Here is a 23,633-nt window from a genome sequence, read left to right as displayed (position 1 = left end):
CATTTTTAAAAAGAAGAATGAGCCCACATTAGCAACAACTGAAAAGAGAAGAGAGATGATTCTTGGTGCCGTGAATTTTAAAAACGCTTCCTCCTCATGCTGGGAAGAAATAGCTCTGAGGTTCCCGGGCTCATCAGTATTCACCATGCCTGTCCCTCTCGGGATATTTACTCACCCCATAGGCCTGAGGACTGGTGAGCAGTCTGGAAATTGGGCCGCACCATTCAGGTAATGTTGTGGTCAGCGGAGGACCAGAGTGGGTTAAAATTGGTTTCAGATATCTGCGAGGCCTGTTAGGGAATACTTGCCAAGAGGAAGCCAGGATTTAGTTTCTTACACAGCACAAACATTTGCATGCCGCGAAAGAGACAGTTATTTTTACATTTAAATCGCCTACTCCCTCATTTAGGAGGTAATTTGGCCCGCAGAAATGGCTGGTTATATTCTTTGCTCCACACCCGTTCCCAGCCCTCCTCGTGGTCTTTAATGATGGAGAAATGGCGCCTCGACCTGAATGACTTGAATAGCAGCATACGAGACTGTGTTTTCCTAAAACCGCACACACATCTTAAACCAGAGGTAATTGTCACAAAGGAGCAAGAGGTATTTCATAAAACGTTCACTCATTCTAGGACTGGGTGGTGAACAGAGATTGTTTACCAAAATACTTTATTTTCACTATTCAACACAGTCACTTTATACTTCATACATCAATGCATCTCCATACGAAATAATGTAAATAAGCTGGGCTTATTTTACTGTCTAGCACCTGTCTTTCCCCCCCTTCATCCCAAAGTGCTCTAACAAGTTAAAAGTAAAACCTGTTCATCTAAAGCCGTTATGCTTCCCTCCAATCTAGCAATAACGAAATCCCTAGAGGCTGCCTCAGGTCGCCTTATTTATTTATTTATTTTCCTCCAAGAAAAGGAGTGAAATTATTTCACCATTCTATCAGAAACAGCTTTTAAGCTTTGTATTATTTCCTCTTCTGGAGAATAGGTCACCTCATCAACTTTCTGAAATGCTCTAATAAATAGGGAAAGGGAAAACAAAATGGAAGGCAGTTACCATTGGCTTGTGAGGATGTACAGTCACCCCCAGGCACTGAAGACAAGAGGGAATCTAGGCGATGGCTCTACTGCAGCCCACCCACCGCTGGACGGTGACAACCTTCTGTCATGCCTGGGATGCTCTGAGAGTGTGGGACAGAGGGAGGATGCAGCCCACATGGGCCGGGAATCTGGTTGCCTCTGGCTTCAAATCACTCACCACCACAGTGGGGACAAAGCAGGTGAGGCTCATGAACACAGCCTAGTTATGACGTGAGGAGAGCGACTGAAAAGATGCTTAAGAGGGTCTGTAATTGCAACTGCGAATAGAAAACTTGACGACTCTTTTCAGATGAGCAGCTGTTGTGCTCAGTTAAGGACCGGGAAGATATTAAAGCTCAGAGCCTGGCATTCTCTGCAACATCGTGTAAGTCTATCTACAACTCTGGAAAGTCCTTGATGATTTGCCATTAATTTTTATTACAGAGTGTTATTACCTTCATTTTATGGATGAAAGAATTGAAGCCTAGAGATATGATGATTTTAAATAATCTGGAGGCTCCCTTTGCTATTTGAATCCACCACTGTCATCCCCTAGTGAAAGGTAATTTATCAGAGCACAATCGTGCATGTGACCAGCTGGTTCTCTAGAGAGAAAAGCTTGCAGACAGCACCCCTGCTGGTGAGCTGCAGACCCTCTCAGGCAGGGGGCATGTGGTCTTACTAGGTTTTATGGTGTGCATAGGTCAGGGAAATTTTTTTTTTTTTTTTTTTTTTTTTAGGGAGGTGAGGTGACGATATATATATATATATATATATATATATATATATATATATATATATATATATATATATATATATATATATATATATATATATATATATTATACAACTGAAGTATAAATCAAAGAAAATCCAGCCAATTTTATTTCCAGATGGAAAAGTGACAGCAAGTAAGCAACATTTTTAGCAATGTTGTGTAAATAAAAATGAGGTCTGTTGTTTAAGAGAGGCCTGGGCAACTTCCATTGTTTGAGGTTCTCAATATCATGAAAAATCACAATGCCAAAATCATGCTACAAAAGGAAAACACAAATTTAAACTTGCACAAGGCACATTTTCTTCTTTTCATCCTGATGAGGTATCTCTTCAACTTTATGTGTCTTGTTATTGGAGCTAACACTTAATGACTTCCTTTGTAGCTTTCTGTGACTGTGAGGCCTGGACCAAATGGGCTACCATCTGGCCCCTCTGGACAAGCTCTGGGATTTTCGACTCAGAAGACTTGGGCACAGCTGCCAGCTCTGACCCTTCACCGACTCTATGACCTGTGGTCTAGTGATTGACCCCTGTGAGCCTCAAGCGTTGCCATGGATATTAACTGAAATAACATGGAAAAGAGGTGTTACACTTTCACATGCCATTCAAATGCTATTTTATTTAAAAACATTATTTTCTAAGCAATACTTTCTGGAGACAGTGGTGTGTCAATTATTGTGCAAATAACAGAGAGGAAATGATATGAGGGTAGAGGTGAGAGAGCGGCACTCCTGGCATTTGCTGCGGCATTGGGAGTCGCAGGCTAGTTAGTGGTTGGAAGATTTGAGCTGCTCCTACACCAAAAATAGCTATTTGGGTTAAACATTGTTGTATGGGGGGGCTGGCGTCAGGTAGTAGGTGAGAGGTGGGAGAATTTGCTGACATAAGACTCTTCTAGGAAACTCATGATGCCATTCTGGCTGTGCTGGAGTCTCAGTAGCGGCAAGTCAAAGGAAGGACACATACACCGCGTGGCAAAAGTGAACGGAACATGTAAGCACCATCCGCAGACACGAAAGATGTGGACCAGAGTCTACGTTCTCCAACGTCTTGGTTTGCCCAATGCTTGCCATATATAATGTGCTCAGTGGATGTTTGTTGAATTTATAGTTTAGGAAAATATTCATGGGTATTATGAGTGATGGAGGTGGATTCTGGGTAACTGTGTCAAGGGAAGAATGAAGGGAGCAGATTACAGCCAACAAATGAGGATTTCCTGAGGATAAAAGCCTAAGGAAGGTCAAGTCAGAGATGGATCTCTTGGGCCTAGGTTATTAGAGAAAGGGGACCATGTGGTAACGGCATAAAATAAAGTGGTTAGAAAACAACTTTGTGCTTCACTCATTCAATCATTCATTTGTTCCTTCATATACTCACACGTTTTTATGTTATGCGCTAAACTACTGAAGTACCCACACAAGGAAATTAACAATTACATTACAGAATGGAAAGCTCCCTTGTCTCTAGACGGTGGTCTTCTTGAGGGCAGGGCTGTCCCCTTCAGCTGGATACAATGCTCGGCACATTTTAGATGTTCAAGAAATAGTTGTTGAATTAATGATGAAAACAGGCTCAAAGAGAGGAAAAGAATTTCTCAGTGGAACACAGCCAGTTAGTTATTGGCAGAGCTGGGCCTGAGACCCCAGACATTTCCACCACATTGGGCACCTTCCTGCTGGTATAGAGAAACTGAGTAACAAGTCTCATCTAATTGGATAACTTATTTGGAATTGGGGACTCAGTGACTTTCTGAGTTCTTCATTGCTGAGCAGTATCTGGAAAGTGGCTGGATCTCCAGGATTACCTGAATTATTAAAAAGTAAAAAAACTCTTTTGATCTACAGGAAACCCCAACTGCCGATTTTGCAAAATGTGTTATTTTTCTTATCAGGTTCTAGTATATGTTCGGAGAGAGAGAGATTCCCCATTGGGTATTTCTGGTACAGCTAGTTTTGCTTTTCTAATAAGCTTGAAATGCATTGAGATGAAATGTTAAGCTCTGGGGGGGAAAAAAAAACAATGACTTTTCTCATCTTTAAAGGGCATAAGTTTGGGAAGAGCAGTCTGTTTCAGGAGATGTAAGTAAAAGCTGGAACCCTACCTGGAATTTAACATGTGTGAAATAGGAAAGACAATTAACTCAGGCCAAAGGAGAAAATGCATCTGCTATCAGCAGGTCCAGAGCTAAATTTAGTGCTTAACTGAACCAACATCCAAAATAGTGGTGACATTGATTTCTCTCTTTTGTTAGTTTCTGTTTTGATTATTCTAAGTCCTCATGTTTTGTCCCTTGTAAGTTGCCAAAACCAATGGGTGCACAGCTTGCTCCTGCCTATGCCTCTCATAACACGGTCCTACATAGATTGGTCAGATGCAGAAACCCCAAGCAAAGATCCAGCTCCACAAAAAAATCTGCCCCTTTGAAGGGAGTAAGCCCCATTGCCCTGTACTATGGACTGAAAGTTGGTGTTCTCCCAAAATTCACATGTTGAAGCCCTGACCCCCACTGTGATGGTATCTGGAGATGGCACCTTTGGGAGGTAATTAGGGTTAGATGAGATCATGAGGGTGGGGACTTCCTGAGGGGATTAGTGTCCTTATAAGAAGAGAATCCAGAGAGTTTGCTCTCCCTCTCTCCACATGTCCACAAAGGGGTCATGTGAACACACAGTGAGGTAGTGCCTGTTTGCAAGCCTGGAAGAGAGTTCTCACTAGAACCTGACCGTGCTGGCACCCTAAGCTCAGACTTCCAGTCCCCAGAACTGTGATAAAATAAGTTTCTGTTGTTTAAGCCAGCATTTTATGGTATTTTGTTATGGCAGCCTGAGAAGACTAACATGCCCCTGTTTCTGGACTTCTTGAAAAGTCTTTGATTTCAGAACCCTGAAGAGCTATGTTCTATCTTGGCTTTCTCTAAACATGCCTCATCGTGAAGACCATCTTGGCATTTGTTAAAAATTCAGATGTCCAAGTCTTGCCCTGGAGATTTTGATTTGGCAGGTCTGGGAAGTTGCCCGGGACTCTGAATTTTCAATGGCCCAGGCAACTGATGATCAGGCAAGTATGGAACACAGTGGTCTCTCTCCAGAGTATTGCCCTCCATATGAGATTTAGATCTTAAATAGGAAGAAAAAGAACATGGCCTCTTATGTCCATAAAGCCATCATTTTTAGGGTGAGCATAGGTATAAGATAAGCCCATTTTGCCCAGAACCCAGACCTGACTAAAGCCAATTGTTTCAACTTGTCCCTGGGGAATGGGTCAGCAACTTGGCTCAACAAGATACAGTCTTGATGATGTTACACCTGAGAGTGGAATAATGAAGCATTGCATCTTGGCTTGAGTAGGAAGACTTTGTGCCTATTGGGAGCATTTGCATGTGTTTGTATGTATAAGCTTGATAAATGGTCTTGTTATCAGGAAAAAATTCTTGTTAATTCAGAGGTGTGTAGAGAAGGAAAGCACATTTATCTTTTTAGGAATACACCCTGCATCTTTTTATTTATAAGACATTTCTCTATACCTTATTTTCTCTTTACAACTGTAGGTGGGTATTATAGTCCCATTTTAAAGATCAAGAAATGTGTAATCAGATGGCTTTTCGATTCTCTTCTAAACTATCTTTAGCTCCCTTTCCAGAGCGCATTTAACTTCCAGGGCTGACTTGCTACCAGAGATGGTCAGGGATCAATGGCAGGTGAGTAGGGAAGGGTAAGTGCATCCCAGAGTGGGAGCTGACCTTGCCCTCCAAGCCCATATGTTACTGCAGGAAACCAGGTCCCATTTGCTATGGACTTGCTGAGTCCCCACACTGGTATTTACTCAGCATCCATGAACAGAACAAGTAGAGGATAGCCCCAAATTGTACACACCCCATCATTCTTTGATTCCAATATACAAATCACACCCTTTATGCTTTATTTCACAGGAAATGTGGGCTAATAAATTGAATTGAGTGTGTTCTCCTTCTTCCTTAGGATATGTTGGATTCTGTAATTTGACACACTGTCTTGCCATCTTGTTTAAGTATGTGATGAAAAATTTTGCTGAAGTGTATTTGGGGTTCAGGTTGGAGGAAGACTTTAAGAGTCCAACCAAAAGCCCTCTTCTTTAAGCTGTTTTATCACTCTGTTCTCTCTACCTTGAGGGAGGACTTCCCATTCTGCACTGGCACACACAGAGAACGTAGAGGTGTGGTCCTGTCTTTGCAGCAGCCACTCTATTTCAAGAACAAGCTATCAAGAATATACAATGGAATATTACTCAGCCATAAAAAAGTACGAAATTGCATCATTTGTAGTGATGTGGAAGAATCTAGAGTCTGTTATACAGAGTGAAGTAAGTCAGAAAGAGAAAAACAAATATCGTATATTAACGCATACATATGGAATCTAGAAAAATGGTACTGATGAACATATTTGCAGGCCAGAAAAGAGACACAGGTGTAGAGAACGGACTTGTGGACACAGGGGGAAAGGGGAGGGTGGGACAAAGTGAGAGAGTAGCACTGACATATATACACTACCATTTGTAAAATAGATAGCTAGTGGGAAGCTGTTGTATAGCACAGGGAGCTCAGCTTGGTGCTTTGTGATGACCTAGAGGGGTGGGACGGGGGGGTGGCAGGGAGGCTCAAGAGGGAGGGGATATATATATATACACATAGCTCATTCACTTCGTTCTACAGCAGAAACTAATACAACATGGTAAAGCAATTATACTTCAATTTAGAAAAAAAAAGAAAAAAAAAGAAAAACAAGGAAAAGGCAGAAACCCGCTATTCACATACAAGGGTGAACATGTGTTCCTTTTTGGTTGACTATCCTAACCTTTACCATTTTAAAGGAAATTGCCCTGGACAAGTGCTAGGGCAGAAAGGAAGCCCGAATAAACACCCTGAGGGGTAAGCAGAACTGTCTGGAATAAGATAGCAAGGAGTGACTGCAAGCCCCTTCAGCCTGGTCTCTGAGCTCTGCTACTCACATGTCTGTTTGGAGAATGGCTCTCCCTTCAAGGCCAGGCTGGTTTGTCCCTTCCTCCCAATAGCCATCTTAGATCTGCCACGCTGAACTGCTTCAGCTCCATGGCAGATCCAGAGCAACATGTATAATACATATCTGCCTGACAGCATTTATCACATTGTCTTAAAGCTGATTGTTTACATCTCCATCTTCCTCTTTAGACTCTAAGCTCCTTGAGGGAGCTTATAAAATAAAATCTTTTTATTGTAAAATGAAAAAGTGATACATCAAACGTCATAAATCTAATGTGTATCTTAATGGATCATTATAAGGCATGGAAACCTTCCAGATTCCAGGAAATGGAACTATGTCACCTACCCTTGAAGCCCTTTTCAGGTGTCTCATCCTAATCAAAACTTCTTCCTCTCTCCAAAAGGAACTACTATCCTGATTTTTATACAAGTCACTTCCTTGAGTTTTTAATTACAGTTTTGTCACTTAAATGTACATTCTGGCACACTACAGTTTGGTCTTGCCTATTTTTAAAAACGTGTTATGTCTTTTAATCTATAGATTCCTCTTCCACCCTTTTCTTTATAATTTATTTGCTGAAGAACCTGGGCCATTGGACCTGTGGAGTTTCCCATGGTCTGAATTGCTGATTGCAAACTCATGTGCAGCCCAGCATGTTCCTCTGCCCTTCATATCTCCTGCAAATGGCCATTTGGATCCAGAAACTGGATCAGATTCAGGCTTTATTCTACCCCTTCTGCAAGACTAAAGAAGGCACATCATATCTGGTTGTCTCTCTTTGTGTGATTTTAGCAGCCACTGATGTGTAATAGCTATATCTATTTGCTCACTGGGGTGTGCAAACAGTGAAATTCTAATTTTATCTTTTTATTATTTTATTAGGTAGAATACTTTTATAAAGAGACACTTTTCATTTGTCCTATTGGGATATTCAGTGGAATAGTCAATACAGGAAAGGCAAGATAAATGTTTGATTTATTCCCTCTATTTACTAGTTTTCCAGATAATGATTGGTTATGACCCTCTGAAAATGACTGATTCTTTGTTTAAATATCACCATAAAGTAATGGTGAATTTAAATGAATTTGATTGCAATTTTTATCACTGTTGAAGCTCAAACTGAATCTCTTTGGTCGATGGGAATCTTCAGATCAGCTTCTGAGTCCTATTGACATGATGCCAGTATCTTTGATAGCTTCCTTGTCATCTGCATGGCAAGTTGTAGGTTCATCTTATACATTTCTGTTTCAGACCTCAAAGAAGCTATTTCTCCAAACTTCTCTGAGTTTTATTTTCCAGTGGGAAAGGGTACTTTAACAGCACAACCTGGGCACCAAAGGTTGCAATATAAAATGGGGTGCTGGCAAATGTATAACAACTGACTCTCGTAAAAAAAGGGCAGATTTGTAGCATTTCCTGATTTTCATGGTGTAAATACTCCCATTATGGCTGATTCCAATATACCAACATGGAGTCATTAAATGTGGAGTTGGGACAAATGTGTACAATCTGTTCTTACCAGCTCTTGTAAACCAGCTTCACCACACCACTGATTATATATCTCATGAGTTCCTATGGATACTTCCAATTCAAGTTCAAGAACTTCTGATTCTCAGGGACATAGGGGATGATAGAATTAGAATACTCCACAATGACTCATTTGTTTTATCCGTAGTATTATACTTACAGTAGTCTCATAATCATAATATACTACCACTGTAATAATTACATCATATATTAAAAATGTTTGCTTATCCTTCCTCCATTCTAACTTCTCATTAAAAAAAGAAAATCTATAGTAGAACTATTCATAGTTGTACTATATTTACATTGTCAGAATATATAACCATTACATTCTATACTCTCTCTCAGCCCTCATGTAATCTTAGCACTACGGGTAACTGTACGTTTAATGTTCACCTTCAGGCCTTATGTCAATGTCTTTCTAGTCATTTTGATTCTTTGAAGCTTGTTCTTTAGTAGATTCCATAGGAAGGACTCATGGAAACATTCGCTGAGTTCTCGAATATTGATGAGAGTTAGTGCCCTTTATATATTGAAACTGTTTTTCTGGAAATAAAATTGTTGGCTTATACTTTCTTTATTTGATTACTTAAATATGTTTCTATTTTCTTTTAACATAAGGAGTTGCTCCTGAAAAGTCTAATGAAAATATAATTTTCTCTCCCTTATAAATCACATTTTTTTCCTCTAAATGTCTGAAGGACTTTTTAAAATTTTTCATTAATTTCACTAATTTTTTCCTGATGTTTGCTGTTCCTAGTTGATAGCCTCAGGTACATGGTGTGCTCTTTCAATGTGTAGTTCCCAATGTGTTAAATGTGTGTGTTGTATTTCAGGGAAGTTCTCTTGAGTTAGGACTTGTTCTGTTTCCTTGCTTTGCTCTTTTTTCAGGGATTCCTGTTTTCTAGATGTTCCATCTCCTGTGCCTATCTTCAATATTTGTCACTTTCTCTTGAATCTTTTTAATCATTTTCTTCATTTATTTTTGACTTAAAAACTTCTCTTTCTTTTCACTTGCATTTTCTCTTAAGGTATTATCCATTGTGTTTATTTGCTTTTGTAGTCTTTCTAATTTACTATTCATTTCTGAAATAATTTTAAAAAAATTTTAAATTGTTTCCAGAGCTTTTTTCTAATTCTGATTTATTTCGTTCTTTCATAGCTCATATCATTTTTTTTTTTTTGGTTTGATTTTTTTTTTTTTTTTTTTGCAGCACACGGGCCTCTCACTGTTGTGGTCTCTCCCGTTGCAGAGCACCGGCTCCGGAGACGCAGGCCCAGCGGCCATGGCTCATGGGCCCAGCTGCTCCGTGGCATGTGGGATCCTCCCGGACCGGGGCACGAACCCGCGTCCCCTGCATCGGCAGGCGGACTCTCAACCACTGCGCCACCAGGGAAGCCTCTCGTATCATTTTTTTAAGGTCTTTTAACTTGCTTTAATATAGCATGTTATAGTTTTGATTTATTTATGGGCACATCTTTCTGGCATGTTTTCATTATTTGTGGAGATGTTATTCTGCTCCTCATCCTCTTATTTGTTTTTTTTTCCTTATAATAAGTCTCTATGGGATTTGACTTCTATTCTTTTCTGTTGTTCTTATGTAAAATTAGTTTTCCTAAAGTTATAGAATAAGATAGGGTTCAGGAAAGCTGTTCTGACTTCACAGGGTTCCCTCTTCTGTTGTTTTTATATAGTGGTAAACATGGTGGCTTGCATTCTGAGATTTCCTGCCCTGTTTCCTGTGCCCACCGCACTTCCCCCCACCCCCAACTGATCTGGACCTTGTCTTTCCTTTATCACTGTTGTCTCTATGCAGCTCAATTTTAACTCCACTCCAAGGCCATTTCTCCTGAGTGTAGGGCCTGACCTTGAAGGGAGACTTCTGAAAAAATGCCCGTGTGCTCATCACTCGTGTACAATTTTGAGAGCTCTCAGGGGTCTCCACAGCCCATTCAGTCCTTATTCCTGGGACCTTCCACTTATTCCTCTTAGAGAAAACTACATCCCCCACTCCCTGCCCCAACACCAGGTTTAGGGATGTTTATCAAATTGGTCCAACTACACTTTCCAGAAAATACTATTGGCCATTCAGTTCTCCTGATTTCAGATGTTACCTCAGATGTTACCCTATTGCTTCCTTTTTCCTCCTGAATGGACACTTGTACTATTGGTAGTTTGTTTCCCTTCACTTTTAATTTGGAGTTTGTGAGAAAACTTGCCCCTAGTTTTGCTGTAAATGTGTCCATGGATTTTGGTTTTGTTACCTAATTGTTCTGCCTATTTTTTTTTTAAACTTAAAATTTTTTTACTTACTTTTTAAAATTGTTCTGCCTTTTTTTTTTTTTTTTTTTTTTTTTTCAGTACGCGGGCCTCTCTCTCACTGTTGTGACCTCTCCCATTGCGGAGCACAGGCTCCGGACGCGCAGGCTCAGTGGTCATGGCTCACGGGCCCAGCCGCTCTGTAGCACGTGGGATCTTCCCAGACTGGGGCACGAACCCGTGTCCCCTGCATCGGCAGGCGGACTCTCAACTACTGCACCACCAGGGAAGCTGTGTTCTGCCTATTTTTATGTAGGGATTTGGAGAGATTGAGAGACTGCTGTTGATGCCACTGCCATCTTCCCAGAATCCTCCAGGACTGAATTTTATTTGATCTTCTATCTTTGGTGATTAGTATCCAGCACATTACTAATGAATGGGGATGTGGTCTAGTTAGATTTGTAAATTGTGCTCTGTCTGAACTGCCTAAGCTAACTGGGGACTGTCCATAATTCAACCAATGTGGCTTAGATTTATCGATATGGACTTCCTATGTCCCAGCCAGATGAGCTGATGGTACCTGGAGCCATGATTCCCAACCTTCCCTGGCCTTGGACTGGCATCTCTGAAAGAATGCCTGTGTGCTCATCATTTGCGTAAAATTTCATGTGACATTTCAGAGAGTTCCCAGATGCCTTGAAATGCATCCATGTTCCCCTAGAGGTCCTGAGCTAGGAAACTCTGGTGATTAAGTATTAAGGACAAGGGCCGACTAAAGGCCGATAAAATGATGTGCTTGCTATCTTATTTGTACCGGGAGTTGGTTTTATCAGCGATATCTATAGGATCTAACTATCAAATGTTAATTCTGTTGGGCTTCTTGGTTCCAGATAGACAATCCAGGGACGGAGAAAGGGCAGTGGAGTTTGCTGAAAGGTTAAAGGAAAGAAGACAGTTGTAGGATACCAAAGCAGCCAGTGTAAGTAGGGCAAGTGGACAGGAGATAAACAGGGGGAAATATTGGAATCATGAAGCTGGAGGAAACCTGAGAGTTCATCTGATCCACAGCCTTGGATCTAAATACAAAAGAAAGTCTAAACCTGGGTTTTTTCCAAGTGTGGTCACCTGCTCATCTGCGTCAGAATCATTGTTGCTTCTTAAAATGCAGATTTCCAGGCCCTGACCCCCTTAGGTGGGGGCCTAGCAATCTGCATATTAAGAACTCCCTGAAAACCACTGGTCTAAATGATGCAGAGCAGAACGGCATCCTGTCTCTTGAAGAACTCTGGATGTGGAGGTACAATATCTATGAGCTGCACAGTGCAGTAATAACCATGATGACAATAGTATTACTTTCACTCTTACCACCATTGCTTCTCCTCCTACTACTGTGGCCTTAACATTTTTCCCTTTGGGCACAGGATGGGATCACAGATTTCCAGGAATCTTTGCTGCCTATCAGATGCAGTTAAATCCATTTGCACCATATGGGAGGTTGCATCTGGCTCATTGTTTCGAGAGAAGACAGTTCTGGAGAAGAACGCTGCTGACACTCACATGGAGTGGGTCTTGGCTTTTCGTGGCCTTCTGGTTGTTAGGGGAAGTGCTGCCCCGGACCGGGGCATGAACCCGTGTCCCCTGCATCGGCAGGCGGACTCTCAACCACTGCGCCATACTTTTTTAAGCACAGGTCTGGCCACGTAATAAGCACTCAGCAAACATTAGTTAACGTTATTATTTTCACTGTGTCCTTTGAGGAGTTGTGTGTATTAGAAACATATTCCAAATATCCCCAAGTCAATTTACTCACGAAAACCCCTCCCTGTGCCCCAAGGATTTCCTAATATTTCTTCTGCTGGCTGCTGGAGCCCAGAGGAAGGTACTGCAAAGTTTCTCTCAGAAGATTCCCTTCTGTTCTTGGAGCTGTGCCCCACGTGTTGGTGCCCAGGGAGGATCTGCTCACTGTTTCATGTCAGCAGGGTTTCAATGGAGCACTTACATTCCAAGGCTCCTGACACAGGAACGACCTGTCTCCACGGGAGTGAGGCACTCGCTCAGAAGCGGGGTGTTTTCATGTTGGGCATCGGGTTTTTAAGGTCGCCCTAGAGCAGCCCTTTCTCATCGTTGTATTTGTTTCTCTGGGCTCTGGTTGTCCTTGAGGCCAATCCAACTTTCCTATACTCTGAAGACACTGTCTCTTCCTGGCCATTTATCGAACTCCTTACTATTGAGAAAGACAAATCTCTGTCGCTCTGTCTCTCTCTCTCTCTCTCTCTCTCTCACACACACACACACACACCAGCAACGCTGACTGCTGTAACCCACTGAGTCAGTTACGCATATGGGAATCAGGGTATGTGACACTGGGTTATTTGAAGCTATGAAATGAAGCCCCATTCAGGACACATTAGAAACTCCTTTTCCTTTGACTGAGAGGACATAAGAGGAGAGCCCTTTGTTGTTACAGGGTCACATGTCATAAATAATCTCATTCTGCTCTCCAGACACATTTTTCTCTCAGATGCAGTCACTTTCAAACTTTTTTCCCCCTTTAACCTCTACCTGGAAATACATTTTATAATTGCTTCTCAGTACGTGTCCTAACATCTGCCGAGTCATAAAAGTAAAAATACTGCTGTGATGCACTTGGGTCTATTCCTATTTTTATTCTTTGTCCTATTCTCCATCCTATCCTATCCTACCTTATGCTATCCTACCCTACCCTATCGTATCCTATCCCATCCCATTCAGTCTGTCTTCTATATATCTTTCTCCTGAGCATTGCTAGGATTCACCAATATCCAGGTCTCCTCGTCTTTCAGGTACATCAGCATCTTTGAAGAAGTTGCCTCGGCTTCCTTGAAGTAGGTGGGGCTATATCACTAATTCTGGCCCATGTGCTGTGGTCACGGTGACTAGTGTCACTTCTACGCTGAAACATCGGAAGCCAGCAAACCTCCAGCTCACTCTTTCCCTGATACAGTGATCCCAGGAGGCCTCAGGTTGAGGTGGTGGACGCACAGATCAAAGCTGCCTGCATCACTGAGTTGCCTCATGGAGGTCTGTTGCCCTAGAGGGTTACCTGCATCCTTAGCAGCCTTTAAGTAAGAGAGAAATAAAAATGTTTGTTGGGCCACTGAGATTTGGGAAGTGTCTGTTACCACAGGATAGTCTATCCTATTTTAATATGGTATTCTTGTGTATTTCTTTCTTTCTTTTTTTTAAGAAATGCTGGTCCTGGGTTACTGAAACGATTCCATGACCCACCATGGGTAGCCTCCTACAATTTGCAAATCTTTTTTTCAAAGCATCTGCCACATCGACAGCCCCAAAGTTTAGGTAGAGAGAGAACGCCACAGAGGAGGGCAAGCACGTACCAGGACAGTCTCTCTTCAGGGCTCCAAATACTGGGGATTGGTTGACTTAAGGACTACTTGGTTGTGTGACTTGGGACCTAGAGAGTTAGGTTACAATAGTTTTGGTGGGGAGGCACCAGGGACTAGTTCCAAAGGTGACTGAGTAGTGCATTTACCCTTTCTGTGGGACATTTTTTTGCCTTTTGGATGTACGTGGATCCAGATTCAGGCCTCATATATATTGCATTTTATCAATAGTCCTATGTGCGCTGAGAACCCAAATAAGCAGTGTATCCTGCTTATTATTGAAAGAACTTGGAGTACAATCGCATGACTGCTACTACTGTACTGTCAAGCGGTGAGATCAGAGGCCTCTATCATGGCTGCGTCCTCGACTAGATACTTGAATTTCATCATCCTCTGTTGATCCTACTTACTTTCCCAACCCTATTCCCCATACTTTTCCACAATCCTTAGTTTCTGATAAATGTAGTTGGGCACTGATTCCTGTTTTCGTATCACTGTCTCTCTGGGCCTTTGCATATGCCGTTCCCTCCATTTAAACAGCTTTTCTTTTCACCTTGGCACTTGGAAATCCTACATCCTTTCAGACACAGCTCAACTGTCACCGTCTCTGAAATCCCATTGATCTTTTATTTACTCCTCTTCTAGGACTTACCACTCTCTACCTTATGATGATTAAAGTTCAATTCTCCTCCCGCCATCCTACCTTGAGCCAGAGCTGCTCTCTTTTAGCTTTTTTGTCTTGGGGTTCCTCATAAAATTCCATCCAAATAAAGGGCTGCCCATGAACAACAATAACCACAACACATACCCTAAAGTTAGAAAATCCACTGACTTAAAAAAATAACGTTGAGGGACTTCCCTGGTGGCACGGTGGTTAAGAATCCACCTGCCAATGCGGGGGATACGGGTTTGAGCCCTGGTCCAGGAAGATCCCATGTACTGCGGAGCAACTAAGCCCGTGCACCACAACTACTGAGCCCGCGTGCTGCAACTACTCAAGCGGGCACGCCTAGAGCCTGCGCTCTGCAACAAGAGAAGCCACTGCAATGAGAAGCCTGCGCACCACAACAAAAGAGTAGACCCCGCCCTCCACAACTAGAGAAAGCCCGTGTGTGGCAATGGAAGACCCAACGCAGCCAAAATAATAATAATAATAATAAAAAATTAAAAAGAAAACCAAGGTTGATTTATTAAGACATGGAAGGCCTTTGTAGGCTACTCACTGTTCCCATATTTACCAAATACTATACGGACTTTTATCTTTGCATGCTCTGTTTCTTTTACAAGGAACGTCCTTCCTCAATATCTTTGGGGGAGGCCCATTTATTCTTTAAAGCCTATGGGATAATTGCTTTTTGCCTATCCAATATCCAGTCTCCCTTTCTCCTTTATGATAGCAAGAGGTTCTATTTCCTCAGCAGATTAGGTGTCCAATGACATTGAAGAAGTTTGTTGGGTAGAATTTCTAGAGAAACTCTGCAAAGAGAGCTTCAATTTTGTCCTTTTTCCTTTCTTGCCCGGCACTTGTATGCGCTGTCTGAAGCTCCAGCAGCCATTTTGGAACCATAAGGTAAACTTGAGGATAGAATCTGTATACTAAGGATGGTAGAGGAGAAAGATAGGAGGACCATAGGAATACTGATGACATCATAGAACTCTGTTACCAGCTGTAGACTGTTTAATGCTGGACTTCTTTTACATGAGATGAAACCTCTATTTTGATTAAGCTATATTATTTTGGATTTTTGTTATATGCAGCAAAACATAATCCTAATGGATATACCGCTCAAATTCTTCTTTGTCACCATCCCTGTATCCTAACTAGGGAATTTTTTTTCCTGGGGCTCCCACAGGCCTTCACTCAACTTTCTGAGTATATTTATGTTGATATATAAGAACTATTTGACTATATATCTCCTCCCCTGTAAGACTGTGAGCTCCTTGAGGGAGGAACATTGTCTCATTCCTTTTCGTGTCTGCGGTGCTTAATGTCCAGTAGCTAGAAATGAGTCCTCTCAATTGATGTTTGTTGAGTTGAATTGAGACTTGAAAAGGATTTCAGGTTTTCTGTTAACTTGCAGGTTCTTTGGGAAAGGGTATTATCTGAAACCCGAACCTTATTTGGGATTTAGTTGGCAAGAAATAAAATCATGGGAAATGACACTGGACGGGGGCCTTTGGGATGAGGGTGTGAGGGATGAGTAGGGCTGAACTGGCCACAGGAGGAAAGGTGGGAAAAATCACAGCCATGGATTTCAGCCAATCTGGATCTCCCTAGGGCAGCTCTTGTTTGCTGTTATGCTTTTCTGTACACAGACCTCGCTCCCTGGAGAGCCCTAGAGGAGGCTGCCTGCATTAGGAATGCTTTACCTCATCCCTCCTGCCTCTCTGAGAGGCAAAGCTTCTCTCCCGAGACCAGGTATCACAGATAACTGGCTCCTTGGGCATAGCTGCGAGTGCCTCCTGCATGCCCCAGCCCTGTCCCCTTGGTCCTCCCAAACCACTTTGGAAGGGTCTGTCACTCTTGAGTTGCAAGATTAAATGAATGCATGTTTGGATAAGATGCCTTTGGGCCCTAGATCAAAGTCTTACCTACCCGGGCTCTGGACCCCTTTCAGAGCGAGTATAAAACCTGCCCCCCGCCTTTCAGTGAATTACGGGTGCAGAAGGAGAGAAGTCCTACATATCCACCGTATCAACACATCTTCTCAGGAGCAGAGCTCAGGTGGCGTCCTCTGAAACCGGTGAGCTGAGAAAATGGAAAGACGCGCTTTCTATTAAAACCGTTCAAAAATTTTATTGGCGTGGACAAATATGATCCTTTGGCTACATAAAACCACTGGAGGGCCAATTAAACCATGCCACGTGATATGATTCTTCTCTCCTTGTAAAAATAATAAAAAATGTTTCGAGAGGTTTGCTGTGCTTTTGTGTGTCTGCTTTAATAAACGGTTCCAGGGTCTTTCTGTTGTTGTTGTTAAGTCACAGATCTGGATATAAGCCAAACCAGTGGCAGGAGCTGTCCCGCTTGCCACAGAAAAGGAAGAAAAAGCACCGAGTCGTTGTACGATTTCACTCTCCTAAATCAAACCTTCCATTTGCCACAATTATTTACCATTGCTTTGTAATTGTGAGGAGACAGCTGAGTGGAGCTAGAAGTCTATTCGTTCTTTAAAGTGACATAAAACGGCACTTGGAGTGCCAAACGATAATTGTTCTTTTCTCCCTGTTAATATCCAGCCGCTGCTAGGAGTTCTGTGAAAGATTCATTTAATGCCAGCTCCAGAAACTTCTGTGGGATTTGGTTCTTGGCCTCTCTTTTGAAAACCAATTTGAAATCACCCTCAGGAATTGGGAAGGCTGAATTGGTTGTGACTTTCAGTCAGAATTCCTCTCTAAATATTTTAGCAGGATGGAGAAATCTCCCTCATTTACAACCCTGTCCTACTCAGTAGGGGTATGGGTGAGAAATAGTGGCAGTTTCTCAGACATACGATTACTTCAAGGACATTTCCAGCTCCACCTGAATCTTAGGAACTGGAATTTGGTAAGAAACTAGATCTTATGAGATTTTCACCTAATCTAATAGGACCTTGGTGGCGAGACAAAAACTGGAAGTCCATGGGAACCACTCTGCAAGGATGGGAGGGTCCTTGCTCTTTGGCTACGCTCTCAGGGGTTCCCCCACTCCACAACGAAGTGACCATGTATGGGTAATCTACCAATCCAATGAAACTTTCTGCTGACAAAATGAACGATACAGGGCTTCCCTGGTGGCGCAGTGGTTGAGAGTCCGCCTGCTGATGCAGGGGACACGGGTTCGTGCCCCGGTCCGGGAGGATCCCACATGCCGCGGAGCAGCTGGGCCTGTGAGCCATGGCCGCTGAGCCTGCGCGTCCAGAGCCTGTGCTCCGCAACGGGAGAGGCCACAACAGTGAGAGGCCCGCGTACCCGCAAAAAAAAAAAAAAAAAAAAAAAAAAAAAGAGCGATACAGATTGGCTGCGTCCTTTGGCTCTTCGTGAGTTTCCAAACACCCTTGAGATCCCTGTTGATTGACTACAGATAGGGCAGGGAAGGTAAAGACGTGCTGTTATCAATGGGCCTTTCTACTGTACGGATGAGTTCCTACTACTCCTGCCCTCCAGTTTCACATTCTATGCAACACTGTCGAGTTTCTGACCAGGGTTAGAATCAAAAGCAGCGAGCTCATGCCTCTCTGACCCTCTGGCTCAGAATTGCAATATTAATGGTGTCCAGCATTTATTAACACTAAGTATATTGGAAACTCTGTGTTAAGTGCTTTACGTGAATAATCTCCTTAAATCCTAGGAAGTAACTTTATCATTATCCCCATTTTATGGGTGAGGAAACTGAGGCCCAGGGAGTTGAAGCCATTCAGCTACGAGATGGTGAAGCCAGAATGCACACTTGAGCTGCTGCACTGCCAGCCTCACTTCCCCTCGCTTTGACTCTGGAGCTCAGAGCACGACGATCACATCTCTGGCTTCGGAAAAAGTCAGCAGAAGTGCCTCTTAGAAAAGACCTTCATTTTCTGTGTTCTCTGAGCCTGCTTCAGCACCATTCATACCTGAGGCCATCAACGCAGTAGGTGACTGTGGCCCAGGAACTTTGTGGCATGATAATGGGCTTAGGTTAGGAACAGAATTATTGGTGTGAAAAGATTTGCCGTGGGGCAGACTTCCATTTGCAATGGTTGGAGTTTTAATAGTTTGTCCCACGTATCCCTGGTTCCTTGAGTTTTGAAAAAGAAGAGAAGGAGAGGAAAGCAGAGACACCCTGGAAGAGGCACTGGGCTGTCTCACCCTCCTCCCTTTCTTTCTGCTACGTATAGTTTTGAGGTTCTATTCATGAGCTGTAGTGTTTTGAGCCTTTTAGGAATTGAATACACAGTTGAGGGAGTATGAGATGTGACTTAATAACCCAGAACCCGGGAGGGGTTGGATACAGGGTTTAGTAATGTACTCAGAACTGAAAGATTCTCTTCTCTTTCAACCAACCAAAGGGAGGCCAAGGACATTCAAGAGTTGGTGACTTTGGAAGTTGGGGGATTTTCCCCTTCCACGTGCCATCTGCTGATTGAACGGTAGTTGTTATTTCCTCCTAACTGAGCTTCTTTTTTTGAGGCTGATTTTAAGTGTTTGCAAAGGAAGGCAAGTGTGTGCTCTGGAGGTGGTAGGGGTAGGAAGCAGCGGGGTCTCGATAAACCTTCCCAGGATCTGCCTGAGAGCTTCGGCCAGGCCCTGGCCCTGTGCACACAGTGTTGCCAGGCATAGCGGCTCTGTGACCTTCTTGAGGATTTGGAGGAGGCCAAGCCAGGCACTCTACGGCTCTTTCTGTTGGCTCCTGCAGGGCCAAGGGCTTCTGATGCCATTCAGAGCCCTTGGAGTAAATCTGACATTTGAAAGGAGGCCAGGGCATTCTTGGTATAGGCGGTGCCCGGCCTCGAGCCGATTACCGAGGTTTATAGCCTGGTGACATTCCCTCCGGCTCCCAACTTTCCTCTCGGCCAGGGCCTCACAGGGTGTTCTTGTTCAGGCTAAGCTGCATTGTTTTGTGCTGTGGACAGACATTCTTTTTCTCCCATTGATTCTTCCCAGTTTAGGGATGCAGCTCTGTCTGGATATAAATGGAGGTGGAAACAATCACACCAGATTTCAGTGACTTCAGATAACCATCACAGTGGCATCTTCTGGGGTTTCCCCCAGGAAGTAAATAACTCAGATTAACTCCAAACTCTTTAGAATAAAACTTCATAGTGTCTGCTAGACTGTGAAGTGCAGGTGCCGATGCAGGTCACCTTTGAGTCATCATAGCCCACGACATGAGAAGTCTTAAAGCAAAATGTGGCTCCCCTATTTCTGGACCTCACAAGGTAGGTGTCAGCAAAATTCTCCATCTCTCAACCCCTTCTCTGTCCTAGTAGCTGGGCTGGTGGGGAATGGGTGAGAACCACTGGCAAACAGGGGAGGCCCAAGAATGCCGGCCAGGCAGCTCTAGAAGGGCCGCTGGCGTGACCCGGACGAGGCAACAAAGCAGATACCGTTTCCTAGCCTCTGTTTGACCTGAGGCTTGGCCAGCTTATACCCTGGGCAAAAGTCTTGCATTGCCAATTTAGAAGAGTGCTAATACAGCAAACTATGAATAATTGGATGACTCAAAAAATAGCGTGTTAAGGGGCAGACATCAAAGGGTGCAATGGACCAGAGGGAAAAAATTCTTTTCTCTCTTCTTTATCCTCTGGGAGCTTCTCTTCCTGTGCTTACCATTGCTAGCTTCTCTTGTGATCTCGCCTCTCATTTCTGTGATTCACAGGTGACTGAAGTGGAAATACGAAGCAGGAGCAGATCGCCCATTGTTTTGAGTTATCCCTGCAAATTCACTCTCTTTGCCGACACGGTGAAGGAGCTGACTGTGTAGCTATTCCCCCTGGGTTTGGAATAATTCCCGTTGCTGCTATTCATGCAGCCCAGGACAATCATTTTCCCATTTTCTGCTCAGCACCTTGTCCTTCAGTGGCGATGGAATAATAGTGAGTTAGTTTATAGAATCGTTGTACCTATAGACCTTTGCACTTTAGTTAGGAATGGCCTGGGGTAAGAGGAGAATTTGCATGAAGTGGATGCCAAAGGGGATTTTAGAGATTAAAAAATGTCCCAGAGGTAAACTATTTGGTTTTTCCAGAGGGCTTAAAATTATGCCAAGTGCTTACACTTAAGTATCGCTAGGGTGCTATTCTCCAGTAGATCTGGCCTGTCCCCCCACAATGTCTTCCTGGAAGAAAAACAAATTGAGGCTTTTGATTGATTTGTTTTTGTTCAGAAAAGCTGAAATGGAATTAACTTCATAGGTGGAGAACTGGTCTCTGCTTCTACTGCTGACAGTAAGTACTACAATAGGAAACAAATGGAACATTTCCTTCTGAACAGAGTTGCAGTGAATTGAGAACTAAAGAGCTTATGGAAAATAGCTTTCAAATGATTATTTTTGTTTGCTTAAATGCTTGATTATGATGATTGTGATTCCAGCGATACACAGAGACAGCATGGGAAAAAAGCTAAGCCTAGACTCCTGTTATAACAGAAACCACAGAACACATCACACTTCATAAAATCCAAGTGCTCATAGGTTTCCTGGGACTGCTAAGTAAAATATAAATACGCTGTTCAGGTTCTCCTTGTTTGCATTTTCAAGGCCAAGAATTCTTTTTAGGCTTTCTTTAAAAGGTTTACCTTGGCCTTGGGTCACTGTAACACTTATGAAATGAAACTTGAACTTGGAATTTTCTTGCTTTGCCTGCAAAGGTTGGCCCTCTGGTTTACAACAAGAGGCTTTTGGGGGTGACAAATACATCTGCTGATGGTTCAGGGTTTCAGACAACAGGATCATTCCAGTCCCTGAACTGGACAGTTCTTGGTGGGATGATTTCATCACTGCTGCAGAGGCAAACCCGGCTACAGCATCACTATCAAGCAGAGCCCTATTGACAGCCATGTTCCGTGAAGTAATTTTTCTTGTTTTTTGCTTAGAAAGAGTAGGACCATGACAGGCATGCAGTCACTTTAACTTCTCAGACCATGACCAAGATGAATAATATGAATAAACCCTGAACCAAGAACCTAAAGGCAAACATGATGGGACAATCAAGTAGAGAACTACAAATGGTCTTGGAAGATCCAAGTGCTGCCTTGGCAATTTTAAGCTCTGATCTTCTCTGGCCAAAAGCAAACCAAATCCCCTTGCCTCTGCCCTCATCCAACCTGCACAATGGCCCCAGGGATGATGAGGAAGCAGTGGCAAGAGAACTGACACTGTTGGTGGATGGTTCAGGGGGCTGGCAAATGGCTTCGAGAGCATTCCACCGTCAGCCTGTTAACCTGCCTCAGCCTGAGAAGGACTGAGATCACTTGATAACTGCTGGTTTGCTCAGCGGGGCTCTCAGTGGTAGCACAGGCTGGGAGCAGAACGTTTTGTGCTCAGGGTGAATGGGGCCAGGTGATGCTTACAGGGCCCTTGTCTACACCTGCTCTGTTTCGGAGTGAAACAGATGAACTTGGTGTTGGAGGCTCAATTCACTGCCCCCCAGAAAACCAACAGCCAGTGACACGTTGTGCCAGTAGCAAGGCTGCTCTGGTACACTTTGACTTGGCTTTTTGTTTCATTCAGTTTCAAGAACGTTTGTGAATCGTTTTTTAAAGATGCCCCCTGTCTTTACCCTTTCAGCCCTGAAGCTCTTGAAAAGGCCAAGACACGGCAAGGACACTTCACATTTCTCCTGGCCCAAATCGACCTCCTTGTCTCCCTCTCCCTAAGACCTGTTCCTCCCCTTATACTCCCTGTCTCACTGAAGAAGACTCCATCCTCCAGTTTCATGCTCAAGCATGGGGCTGACCTTCAGCTCTCTCTTCTTCCATCCCCACCACAGCCAATCAATCCATCAGTCACCAAGTTCTATCTATTCCACCTGCCAAAGACCTCCCTATCCATCCATCCATCCATCCATCCATCCATCCATCCATCATTCCATCCATCCATCCATCCACTTCTCTCCAGCCCACAGCTGCAGTCCTCACCCAGGCTGCCAGCACTTCTCCCCCGGGTGCCTGTAACAGTCTCCTCACTGGTCTAGGGGCTCTGCCGACTGACCCCAGTTCACTGCCCCACTTCCACTCCCAGTCACAGTAAGAGCGGTTCTTCTTCAATGTTGACTAGATCATGATACTTCCGTGCCTACAACACCATCAAGGGCTTCCCATGGCCCTGAAAAGTCTCACCTCCTTAGCCTGATGCAACTGGACTCTTTGACACCTGTCTCCTTCAATGTAACCACACGTGCTGAGTCCTATCTTTTCTCATCCTTTGCACTTGCTCTTTCCTCCACCTGAGTGCTGACTCCACCACTGTCCATGGCTCCTCTTCTTCCTCAGTTTTCAGGACTCAAGGGTCAGTTCCTCCCAGAAGCTTCCCCTGACCCTCCCTCCTCTGGACTTCCACAACCTGCACCCATTGTAACTAGTGGGACGTTGTAATCTAATGTCAGAACTAGGACACCTATGAGAGTGACAGGGTCACTTGTACATATTATGCACAGACAACAGGCAAACCCAGGCTGTATGGTCACCCTTATCATGGCATTTATCACACCTTCAAATTGCTTATTAACTGGCCAGGTCACTCCCCGCCCTGGCCGGCAGACGGCAAGGTCCCTGATGACAGAGAATGCCCAGTTTTCAATGTAGTTGCTTCCATAGTAGGTGCTCAATACATATTTTTTAAATGAATGAAAGAAGGGATGAAAATGACTGAAACAAATAAGAGTCTGGTCATGTGGTCCCAGACTCCAGAGTTTGATGTAAAGTCATTTGTCCCCAAACCCTGCTGGTAGACCTTGATGTCTAATGGACCTAGATTTTCTCTCTGTTTCTCCTCTGAAGAGGCCCTCAGCCATCACAAAGAGCACAGAGAAAGGATGTACTAGACTTCCTTGCTAACACTCCCAAAATTCTTAATTCCAAAGCACGTCTGGCTGAAATGAAGCAGATGGGTCGGGTCTTGAAGCGTGTTTCCTGGTGGATAAGCACCTTA

At 43.5% G+C, this 23,633-nt stretch overlaps 1 protein-coding gene across 1 annotated transcript in view; it reads right to left on the bottom strand.

The window, feature by feature from the left end:
* SLC9A9 (solute carrier family 9 member A9) overlaps nt 1-23,633 on the bottom strand; it is a 538,561-nt gene that overhangs the window by 3,013 nt on the left and 511,915 nt on the right. The window contains exon 15 of the mRNA XM_019934313.3: nt 176-281. Within this exon, the coding sequence (XP_019789872.2) occupies nt 176-281 (106 nt within the window). The remainder of the gene's footprint in view (nt 1-175; nt 282-23,633) is intronic.

The sequence above is a fragment of the Tursiops truncatus genome, chromosome 4 (genome assembly GCF_011762595.2).
Source record: "Tursiops truncatus isolate mTurTru1 chromosome 4, mTurTru1.mat.Y, whole genome shotgun sequence".
NCBI classification, from domain to species: Eukaryota; Metazoa; Chordata; class Mammalia; order Artiodactyla; family Delphinidae; genus Tursiops; species Tursiops truncatus.
Note: the sequence above shows the minus strand (reverse complement) of the source record. Positions and strands in the feature narration are given on the sequence as shown.